Source organism: Suhomyces tanzawaensis (genome assembly GCF_001661415.1).
Source record: "Suhomyces tanzawaensis NRRL Y-17324 unplaced genomic scaffold CANTAscaffold_6, whole genome shotgun sequence".
Classification (NCBI taxonomy): domain Eukaryota; kingdom Fungi; phylum Ascomycota; class Pichiomycetes; order Serinales; family Debaryomycetaceae; genus Suhomyces; species Suhomyces tanzawaensis.
The window spans coordinates 687,061-698,673 of NW_017963641.1; the positions used below are offsets into that span (position 1 = coordinate 687,061).

The following is an 11,613-nucleotide window of genomic DNA, read 5'->3' on the forward strand; positions in this document are numbered from 1 at the left end:
TGCAATTCTGGAACATAAAACGTATATGGATGTGATTGCGGATCGAGAGGCGATTGGGCTAAACCACCACGCTACAAAGTATGTGATTTCTGAATCGCGGGACTTCTGAGCTTTGTAAAGCATTAGGAATAAATTCTTCATATTCGATCTATCCCTGCTAAAGTTATTAAATATGTCAGAGCACTATAGGTTTCTTTGAAAACAGCCCTAAGTAACAATCAGTACACATAATGAGCTTAGAAATCCTTGAATATGATACTAGTAAAATCTAAGCTGACCGTTTATCCCCGCTGAAATATCTATGGGTTTGCCATTTCATATTAATCTTATTGTTCTATTTTACAAAAATGATATACAGATCTTGAAGATGCACGCCTAATCCACCATACGGAAGAGTGTCTCCAATGCTCTTTGTTTGACCATCTCGTTGTAGTCCAACACATCGTGTTCCAAGGTCTTGATCTTATCACCGGCAAACCAAGCAAAATCACTCTGAACACCCAAAGACAATTTGGCTACCTTGTCTTCATCCGCTCTTCTTCTTAATTTGGAAGTCTGTTCGTACTCGGTGGCTGCAACTTCTGCTTTGGATACTATGTCTTCGGATATTCCACACATTGAAGCCACGTTCATACCAAACGAGCCCGACGCTGCACCTTCTTCCAATTTATATAAGAAAGTGATGTTTCTGGAATTGTTATCGATGAGAATACCCATTCTCAAGGGCTTAATCTGTGGATGGTTTTTGAACGCATCTCCCAATGTACCATAATGAGTTGCGAAAAAGCCCAAGGGTTGTACATGAGTAGAAAGGTGATACAACACAGATTCAGCGATGGCATAGCCATCACTTGAGGAACCACCTCTTCCTAATTCATCAAGAATAACAAGAGATTTGGTGGTAGCATTGCTCAATATCTTCTTGGTTTCGGACAATTCGACAAAGAAGGTTGATTTTCCTTGCATGATATTATCATTAGCACCCAATCTTGTCATGATTCTATCGATTGGACTTAACTTGGCCAGCGAAGCAGGAATGTAACATCCCAATTGGCTTAGAATTATTGCTAAAGCCGTTGTTCTCATTATAGTAGATTTACCAGCTGCATTGGCACCAGTCAAAAGGCCAAAATTGGCATTTGACTCTCCTCCCAAACAGATATCATTAGGAATAAATTCCTTGGTGGTACCCACAAAACATGGATGTCTCAATTCTTTAAAGTCCACCAAGCCATGCTCCGAATCGACAAATTCTGGTCTACAGGATGGATATCCCATAGTTTCTGAAGTTCTTGTCAATGCCAACAAACAATCTATCGAGCTGATTGATTTAATTGTGCTCATCCAGACAGAATAATGCTTATCAAATCTTTCATACATCCTGAACTTCAATGTGTCACATACAGTTTTATGTAACTCCTTTTGTTCTAATAATTCCTTGACCAATGTACGCACTTCTGGAGACCAGAACCTTTTGACCTTGGAAGTTGATCCCATTTGTTGCCAGTCATGAGGTACCTTTTTTTCAAGTTTGTTTGGGAACTCAATTAAGTAAATTTCTTTACCTGAATCCCTGAAGACGATCTCATTGGATTTGAAGGTCCTTTTATATTCTTTGAGATGTTCATTCAATGTAGATTCATAGGATTGTATTTTTCCGTAAGATTCATCAAATGTCTCGTCAATACCCTTGTTTGGAATGATGACATCATTTTTAGCTTGGGCTCTGTCAAAGGCATCTTCCCATTCGCCGATAATTGATTTAAGCTCGGATGGAAACTTCTTAATATACTTGAACAAGACTCCCGATTCTTCATTAGTAAATTCTTCAACTTGATTGATTAAGGTGGAAATCCTTTCGAATGCTTCAATGACCTTTAAGAAATCCTTAAATCTCAAAGTTTTGGAGTGGACTCTACTGATCAATCTTTCTAAATCAGGCAAACCTGTAAAGCTCTGTTCTAGGATAGTTCTCAATTCCAAGCCATCGTTCATCAAGTATTCAATAGAATCATAACGGTCATTAATATCCTTGATTTGCATCAACGGATGCAACACCCAGTGTTTCAATGTCCTTTTTCCAAATGGAGTGATGGCCTTATTAATCAATTTGAACAAAGTACCCCTATCTCCACCATCAAAAGAATTGTTCAATATCTCCAAATTATTAAGGGTAATTCCATCTAGGATTAAATTGGACGTTTTACTCTTTGAGATACTATACTGGTTCATGTTGGCTAAGGTCATTATGCTTTCATCGAGTTTCAATACTTTCAAGTAGCTCAACAATCCACCAAATGCATTGAAGCAGACCTTGTGAGACTCGATCGCTTCTTTAAGTGCTGGTGGGAACTTGGAATAATCATCCAAATCTGCGGCCTCATAGTACTTCGACTTGACAAGAGTTTCCAACGTGATATCATAGTCCCAAAATTCACTAATGGGGTTCATACTGTTCCAAATTTGGTTCTGGGCATTGAATTTTAAGATTTTGGTAGCAATGGAACTTAAGTTTCCCTTCTCACAAATGACTTCCTTAGGTTTCACCTGAGTAACTAATGTTTCAAGCTTTGTACACTCGGGGTCATCTTGGAACTCAATAAGGTTCAATTCACCAGTAGAAGTATCCACAAATGCTACACCAAACACCTTAGAACCATCGTCCAGAGTCTCTTCTTTAATACTCAAACAATAGATGGACATATCGTCACTGATCATATTAAGATCAGTGAGCGTACCACCAGTGAGAATACTGGTAAGCTCTCTCTTTATGATCTTTTCCTCTTTAACTCCACTGCCTCCTCTCATTTCCTTAGCTAAAAGGGTCTCCTTTTGATCTACTTTGGCAACCTTATAACCGTGACTGATGAACTCCTTGGCCCAGTATTCGAAGGACATTTCGGGTATTCCGGCCAATTTCATGTTGGCTCTTCCACCGCCAGCGATCTTGAGATCGAATTCCTTATTGGCAATCATAGCATCATTTTCATATAATTCGTAAAACTTTCCTTTCTTGAAAAACACTACTGTGTTCCACATTTGGCATTTAATTTCCCAGTACTGTTTTTCAAAAGCAGTGAACTTTGACCAGGCAGATTGAGGAATATACAAGGTCCGTGGATCATAGTCCGGATGATCCTTGGGTCTTTTTTCAGAGTCCTTTATATTCACTAGCCATTGGTATCTTTCCTCATTTTCTTTGGCGAAATTCTTCTTAGCAGGTGCTGCTGCTGCAGTCTTAACAGCAAGGCTGGGAGCATTCTCGCCGGTTGCTTGGTACGACGAGCCCGACTTGAACTTGTTGCCTAGCGAGCTACTTGAGGAGCCCCCGGATTTCGTACGTGGAGGCAGGCTTGGCTTGGGTGCCTTCTTCTTTTCCTTCTTGGGCCTGGTCACTTCTTCTTCCTCATCGTCTTCTTCTACCTCGGGTTCGCTCTCCTTGTCATCCTCCACTATGAAATCGCTCATATCATCCTCGTCGTCATCTTCAGCTGGAGGAACAAATTCGTCTTCCTCGTCCTCGTCTTCACTATCCAGCACCTTGGTTCTCTTGCTGCTTCGGGTGGTAATCTCTTCATCGTCTGATTCGGCGTAACTGACGGATCTCGATCTGTTTCTGCGCTTGGATGGCGAACTCGAGTTGTGACTACGGTTGTCATCAAATTCAGACAATGGTTTCTTGGCTGTCAGTCTTTCTTCGTGGTATGGCGACGATTTGGGGAGTGGCGCACGGTCGACGCTCTTCTTGGGGGTAGCCTCGCTCTCGGAGGTGAGAGGGGTGTCAGTCAATCTCGTGTCGTCCTGGAGAATGCTGTTGTCATTTTCCTTGTCACTAGAAGGATCGTGGGAGAAGGATTTGGTCTTCAAAGGTGACGATGGCACTTTGGGGGTCATGGATGGTGACAGGGTTGCAGGCTTGAAAAACGACATCAACGACAGCTGCTTCTTTTTGGTTCCAGAGGACCCGAGACTGGCTCGGGCTGCCTTGCTTGGAGTGGCGGGTTTGGTTGATCTGGCCATTGTGGATGAAGAAAACGACGGATGGGTGTCGTCTATATATATAAGAACGCGGTAGGCGCGTCGCGGTGCGCGTTTTTGGGATGATCGCACACGTGACTGCACTTTTTGCAGCCCCTTCAAGTTGCCCTGGTATGGATCGAATTGTTGTTGGGAGGAGGAAGATCAGGTTGTCTTCACAGTATTACAGGTAGTAGTGCCTAGTAAGCCTTATCTAGATCATTTTGAGTGAATTCCTTGGCATGTGATTTCAAATGCTGGCGATGGAAGGTAGTGGATTGTTCAATAGCAGGTAAGAAATCTAAAACGTGATTTGGGTGCCGCTTAGGGTGGTAGACTTTTCTAATCTAACCGCAAGTCAGGCCTGACCATCTATTTAGCCAGCTAATATATGATCAGTTGGTGATGCTCTCGAATTAGTATTATTAGCAGTATCTTTATTGTCTGTTTGCATTATGTCAGAAAATAGGAAATTAGTGAAAATTCGCTGAGAATACGGAATGATGGTGAATTTGTCCTAGTGCAGCATCACCTCTATGAAAATACTCTCATAGATAGTATTTCAATTTCAGAATAAAGCTGACTTTAACGAGCTGCCAAGAACCGACTTGAAACTGACCTAAATGTCTTGTCCGGTAAGTTCTTTCCAACCGTTAGCAATGAACTATCGATGAAAACAGATCCGGGTAAGCAACAGTGGAGTAGATTTCGAGGATCCTTTTATGGCTATACAGGTGCTACCAGCCTAGAAATAAAGAACTAATTATCGTATGGCTATTTTCATACAAGCAGAATTAACGGAAACCTCTCGATATAGCAGAAAAGGGATTCTACCTGCTCAACTTAAATGAACCGAACGACTCGATTTCATGAAGGTATGTATGTGGTTCTCTGGAATTCTGTTTAGGGCTCTTAGTGTTGTGTTGGTCTACACGCCTTCAGATCAAGTTTGAAACTCGACCAGGACTTCGTCTTTAACGGAGTATATTATTTAGTGGTTATGTTAAAGATTCTTAAAGATATAAGAAAATAAAAAGCTTCTTGCTATTGATGAGTGGTTGGAATGGCAACAAAATGATTTATTCCAGTTCTACTGTACCCTTGTTGTTCATTTACTATGTAATGAGCATAACCTATTCAGCGGAAATGCATAAATGTTCCCACCAACTAACTATCTCGTTTTGCATCCAAGTTGATAAAGTACTTGACTATATCAATGGCCGCAATAGAATCCTCTCTGCTGTCATGCTCTCCTGTCTGAATATTTCTGCTCAAGTAGCTGAATGCCAAATCTTTCAAGCTGAACCGGAAAGTTGGCGATGCCTTGAATTTGGGGTACAAGATGGCTGTGTCCACTATTTGTTCATGAATTAGCCGCATAGCATTCATATCGTTTTCCAAACCATGGCCAATGAGCACAGTATCCTTGTCAATGTACTGGCGAACAAAATGCATCAGCTCCTCGAAAGTGAGAGCTCCTTCAATGATTTCGGCAACACCAGAATATCTTGTGTTCAAATCCACTACCGTTCCTATGGGTTGTACGAATATATCGAACACATCTTCCCCTGTAAGATAGTCGATAGCTGTGATTCTGAGTAGTTCGAAACCTAAAGTGGTGTATCCCATCTCACAATCAATCCCTACCGCCTTGACAGCAGTTTTCGACGAATGGTCTATTTTTTTGAAGGGGATTGCAGAATGCATTTCTTCCACATCGTTCCAATAGAAAATATGATGTGATGCTACAGAACAAGTCTCGTTTTCACTTCCGACCTCTGATCCACAGCAGTCGTAAAATCGAGTCCGCTTGTCCTTTCTTCTGATCTTCCCCGCATGAAATTGGCATGTAACTGGATTGAGCTGTTCTTCCTTTGTGAAGTCAGCACCGCATCGTCTACAGTTTCTTCTGGTCTCCAAAGCCTTTGTCTTTGGCGGCTCCATCACATAACCGAATTTTTGCAATTTCGGCTTTGGTATTACTAATTCCTTTAGTTTGCTGAGCAAATCAGCGTTGGACAACACCTTTTCCTTCCTTTGATACTTCTCGGGGTTGGCGATCTGGTGGATTTTTTTCTTTATTGATTGGTTATATGTCACAGGTGTTGTCGTTGATGCAACGGTATATTCTTCTTCGATAGATTTTAAGATGGGCGTCCTGACATTAGGTTGCGCCTTTTTGAAGGCGTCTACCATGAACTGGATAAACCGCTTCCTTTCAGGCAAGCCTGCAGGGGCCTTGGGTTTCACTTCCTTGGGTAAAATATATGCTGGGTCAGATATCACCTTGATTTCCTTACCCAGCAACATCAACTCAATGTTGGAATTATACTCGTCCTTTGACTGGCTCAAGTCTGCAAAACTGAATTCCTCCTCGAGTGCATCCTGCTCAGATTTTTTGAGCTCCTCATCTCCGTAATACTCGAGAATACGCTGGATGTTAGCATGTCTGATTTCAAAGGGAATGTCAAGATGAGTAATTGGTTTGGGTACAAGACGGTAGCCCTCCTCGTCCTCTGAATCATCTTCGTGGTGGTTTTGGTTGATAACTCGTTGTTCTTGCAAAATTGAACCTTTGGCTTCCGTCTCTGCCCTTTTTGGGGCTGGAAGTTCTGGATCGCCATCTAGTGGCCTCTTCAAGTCATCAATTCTGTGGCTAAAAAGACAATTCAAAATGGTACATGGCTTCTCCTCGCTATTATTTGGGCACTTAGTATCTCCGAAGTAGTTCCCATCGAGCTTGAACATGCCTGTGCCTGTCTGCTGGTCTTTTTGCAAGCATTCCGTAGTTAGGGTTAGCTCCAGATATGGGACAGGTTACCCGGACAAGCACCTCTGAGAAGTGATGGGCACACACGCACGCCCGCTGGAAAACTATAAAAGGAGCTCGATCCCGCCGCCATTACTGGTTTTCTTTTTTTTCTTTGTCGACGTACTTCATAGGATCATTTCTATAGGTCACGTCCCTCTTTGACTCTTCAAAAGAGCCACTGAATCCAACTTGGTTGATGAGTGAGATACCCTTATGCCCTCAAAGTGAGAATGATCTTTAGCTTGTCCGTGACTCTTAGCAGTCCGGTCATCTACATTTTGTTTGCCTTTTAGTCTGACAAAGATATTTGGCTTCATGTCATAGTCTATGTCTTGAAAGGAGCGATGATCTTGACCCTCTATCTTGTGCTTTCTCGGAAGAAAAGGTTTAGGGTGGGCATAAGTGGCAGTCTGACAAGTTACTTAAACGTTGTTTAAGGTGACTATAGCCTTGTTGTCGTCGACCGTGTGCACATCAGTGATGATGTGTGAGTGTGCAGTAACTGCCAACATTCTTTTAGATGATTCCTAGGAGGGAATCATTTAGTAGAATGTCAGTTATTGAACTGTTGAGAGGTGCATGCTTTATTGATCTGATAAGAATGTAGTTTTAATCTTCCCTAAGTGGTCCCTTGTCGTACTTCGAAAATGATACTCATCACTAATAAATTTCTGTCGCTGCATATTATCTATATTAGATGTGCTCCTGCTAGCTAATTCTATACAAGCTCTCCCTCGGACTTGGCTGGATATTCATACAACTTGTAGTAGTCCACAGTCTTCCCGTTCAAATTGTTCTCTCCCTCGATAGGCAAGTAGAACACATTTCTGAAGGTAATATCACCCAAGACCCAGAAATCGAACCAATTTTGCTTCATTCCGTAGTCGGTAGGAATATTCACGGAGTTGAATGTATCCTGTGCTTGGTTGCTAGTAACTGCGGAGGATGAAATAAAAGGCAAACTGGCCAAACTCAACTTGATGGTCATGAAGAATTGGTCCAATCCAATTAATCTAATGCACATTTTGAAATCATTATTGCCGTGGTGGTGGTGGCCAGATCTAGATGGCGTAGGTGCTTCAGGAGAACCCTCAGATTGATTCTCTGTATTTAAATCTGATGTGAAATCCCTTGGTAAGGTGGCATGATTGAATTTGTTTCTTTCTATCCTCTTGTTCAATGTGCTGAACTCTCTGGTAGTCAATCCCTTTAAGATCTGGAAAGTTTGCACTGCACCCAAGAACACAACCCATACATATTGAAGAAGACACCACATGACGATATTGTAATGGAAATGCTTGTTTCTGTACCCGTAGCAGAGCTCATCAGATAAAAGAAAACACTCGCCCTCCAGGTCAGTGTCATAACCGTCGGATAGCTTGTCAAAGTAACCAATTGACAATCTAGTAAACAATAAAATGGCCAAATTAAGCGTATACACGAAGACCATAAACAATTTATGGTTTCTAACTCCAATATCGTTGTAAACCCATGGACAATAGTGATCGAATCTTGCAACAAGTTTCTTGGATTGTCTTGAATATTTAGATCTCAATGGTTTTCTTACCATGGAATCAAAGCAGAAGTGGTCGGTATCAAATTTGCCAATTTGAATAAGATCTTTAACTTGGTTCAAAGTCACAGTCTTATCTGAGGGCACTGGAACATACCCTGGGTTGATAAACATGCTCTTGAAGAAGGACCATATACAAAGTGCAAACACTCCTCCCAATAATATGTTTGAGAAGAAGTATCTGAAAAAGGTCAGAGGCAAAATCTTGAAGAACCAAATAGAACCTGCCCAAAAAGCGGTTGCTGAGAAGATTCCTGATAAAATAGGGGATCTTGCCAATGCCTTGTCATCAACCAAATATATGGGCACAATTGTCTTTGCAACCAACGCTATACCACCAACAAAAACGACTAATGCAAAGAATAATTTCGGAATGAAAAATCCTTCTGAGAATGAACAGATGCGTAAAGCTACGGGCAAAAGCACGTATGGGGAAAAAAAGGTAATCAACTTTGCCAATTTGGGTTCCATAAGCTTTCTTCTCTTAGCCCAGTTGTTGCTGGCATCTCTATCATCCTCGGCCAAGACCTGATTCCACGTAGAAACACAGTTCATGTCTTTTGCGATCTCGAAAGAGTCTTTTCCCTGGTCATTCTTAGCGTGTATATCTGATCCGGCCTCCAAGAGCACCTTGAGAACATACTTATAGCCCTTCATGAATGCCCAGTGAAGAGGAATAAATAAGGTGTTATCGACCTTGGTGACATCTGCACCGAATTGCAACAATGTATTGATGGTCAAGATGTCACCTTGGTAAGCTGCCCAATGCAAACCAGTTCTGTTGAATCCGTCTGGTTCATCCACATAAATGGGATTCGTGGAATGAGGGGTGCAACAAGTCAACAAGAGATAGGTGACCAATGGAATATTGGAGCTGTGAATAGCCAAATGCAAGGAGTTGTAGGATTGGACGTCGCGGATGGAAGGGTCGGCGTTGGTATTGGTAAGCAAGTAGTCCACAATGTAGACCAAACCGTTCCGACAAGCCCAATGGAGAGGAGTTGCCTTCAAGTCACCACCCAACTGATTGGGGTCGGCCTTGGAGTACTCGTTGGATGTTAAATACTTGACCAAGGAAAGACGGTTGTTGATACAGGCCCAGTGGAGTCCAGTGACCCCGTCAGAAAAGGTGTCATTAGCACCTACAGTTTTCGAGGAAATCAAGTCCTTGACGATGGTCAAATTGCCCTCCTGACAAGCAAACATGAACTTAGCCAAGTCTGGATTCAAGTCCTGCTCAGTAGGCTGGTCTTCGTTGCGTCCTACCGTGCTCAAATCGTCCTTGTTTGCCTCCAAAACTGCGTCTGTGGACTTTATGGACGACTGCTCCTCGGCCATGGTTGTCAAATCAACGTTGTCGCTTTCACCATCCTGGATATGGCTCTCGTTTACCGAGGGCAATTCTTCGTCAGTTGGTTGATTCAAGCCCAGATTTTCGACATCTGGTTTTCTCTCGGTGTTTTCGGGTCCATTGGTGCTACCGGCTATTTCAGGGCTCTTGGGGTTGGTGTTTTGTGATGCCTCTTGGTTCTGTAGTAAACTCTTCTTTTCCTCAGATGAGGTCTTCTTGTTCTTCCTAGCCATGTCTGGGGTGGATTGTAGAAGGTACGCTTTGTAGCTCTTATAATGTACGAGCGTATATGTCACTGACACTCACGGGTAAAGTTGCAGATGACCGGCTGGAGGCTTCGCCAGTCATACTGTGAGATCAAATCGGCTGTACCAACGGTGCGGTGTGCGCACGCCCCAATATGAAATGCCGGATTTTGAGAAGAGAAGGTGGGTCGTGGGCCTTGTGTGCCGAGTGGTACAATGCCGGGAGCTCTTCATAATTGCCTGCTAGTAAGCAAGCTCAGAATATATAATGCATCATATTTTTTATAGAAACTATCAACCACGAAGATAGAAAAGATGGACTAGATCTAATGTATGGTTAAATCCAATGAAGTTATCTATAATGCTTCCATATATCTAATGGACTTTGAAAGACTAGGCTTGAAGGATTATGCCTCTGCTAGTAATTGTGCATTAATTAATTCTTACAAAGGATTACTATATTGACTACTATTTTATTTCTGTTGCTCTGCTAGTATTCTGCGTCAACAATTATTTCTTTCGGAAAATCCTCTTAATAATAGTGTTAATTTATACTTGTACTTAATATACATCACCAATTTCTCCATCGACTGCTCCGTGAATTCGTTGCATAGGTAGCGATTGTTCTTAAATTATTTCTTTCCAAGTACTACCGGCTACACGAATTGTGTTGTCTGTATTATTCCACGCAGCGGTTTTATTCTCACCTACTCCTTCCCAAGAAGCGAATTCAAGCTCTGGATGCTCCTCACCGACCTCTTATCAGACTCAGCCTGATCGCGCGAGGACAACCCCGAAGCTGTGGACTCGAAATCATCATCCAACAACCTCTTGGTGTCCGAGGACGACGAGGTGGTTGGGGTGGATTTGGTGGCCTGGTCGATGAGAGACTTCAAGTGTTCTCCGGCCTTGAGTGCGCCAGGCTTGACGTTTTCGTCCACAAACGGCTGGATCTTGTCATTGATAAAGCCAGGTCTGACCTCCTCCTTGGAGATCAAACCCTTGTTCTTTTCGCCCACTCTGATCAAGTGCTTTTCCAACAAAAGGTAGTTTCTGGAGTTGGACTTGTATCCGATTTCAATGAGATCTCCCACTATTGGGATCAACCCCAAGCAGAAATCAACCAAGATATTGAACACGAAGAGCAACTGGAGGTCCAACGGGAAGCCGTCGTCCAACCGTCTCGCCAACACCAATAGTCCAAGCGACCAGTAGGTGGATATGATGGTGCCCACCACTGGCACCACTCCTACAATGTTGGTCCAGCCGAACTTGACGCCCAAAAATCCAAACCACATGTCGTAGCGGTACGCCTTCTTCTTGAACTGGTTCAACACGCCAATGTCGTTGGCAGAAAGGCCCTCGGGAATTCTACGGGGAATTTTCTTGAGCTTGCCACGGCCAGAGGCATCGGAAGGAATGTACTCGTGGTAGGGGTCCTCGACACCAAAGCGGTTCAATTGGTTGTCCTTGAGGATGCGGTTTGTAAAGTACTTTAGAATGAAGGAAGCCATGGCTGTGGCCAGCAATGACGGGGGGTTGGCCAGCCTTTATACTGTGACAGGGAATTCCATGCGTCTGCTTGTGCGGAGGATGATGCAAGGAACATTGCTGC

The 11,613-nt window shown here is 42.8% G+C and overlaps 4 protein-coding genes across 4 annotated transcripts; all 4 read right to left on the reverse strand.

Moving 5' to 3' along the window:
- Positions 1-375: 375 nt before the first annotated feature.
- Positions 376-4,020, reverse strand: MSH6 (mismatch repair ATPase; the record flags this gene model as incomplete). The annotated part of the gene is made up of 2 exons (XM_020211819.1): positions 376-3,683; positions 3,732-4,020. The coding sequence occupies 2 exons, from the start codon at positions 4,018-4,020 to the stop codon at positions 376-378; spliced, it is 3,597 nt and encodes a 1,198-aa protein (XP_020063101.1).
- A 978-nt stretch (positions 4,021-4,998) lies between these two features.
- REX3 (RNA exonuclease) lies at positions 4,999-6,825 on the reverse strand. Its single transcript, XM_020211012.1, has 2 exons — positions 6,568-6,825; positions 4,999-6,531 (listed from the first exon to the last, which is right to left on the reverse strand). Exons 1-2 carry the CDS (start codon positions 6,763-6,765, stop codon positions 5,185-5,187), a joined length of 1,545 nt encoding a protein of 514 aa, XP_020063102.1. The 5' UTR covers positions 6,766-6,825; the 3' UTR covers positions 4,999-5,184.
- A 722-nt stretch (positions 6,826-7,547) lies between these two features.
- Positions 7,548-9,986, reverse strand: AKR1 (palmitoyltransferase; the record flags this gene model as incomplete). Its single annotated transcript, XM_020206920.1, has 1 exon — positions 7,548-9,986. One exon carries the CDS (start codon positions 9,984-9,986, stop codon positions 7,548-7,550), a length of 2,439 nt encoding a protein of 812 aa, XP_020063103.1.
- An 893-nt stretch (positions 9,987-10,879) lies between these two features.
- On the reverse strand, positions 10,880-11,512 carry CANTADRAFT_38893 (DUF4112 domain-containing protein; the record flags this gene model as incomplete). The annotated part of the gene is made up of 1 exon (XM_020208775.1): positions 10,880-11,512. A coding segment is annotated over one exon (633 nt), but the record flags the coding sequence as incomplete, so codon positions are not given.
- Between the last annotated feature and the right edge of the window lie 101 nt (positions 11,513-11,613).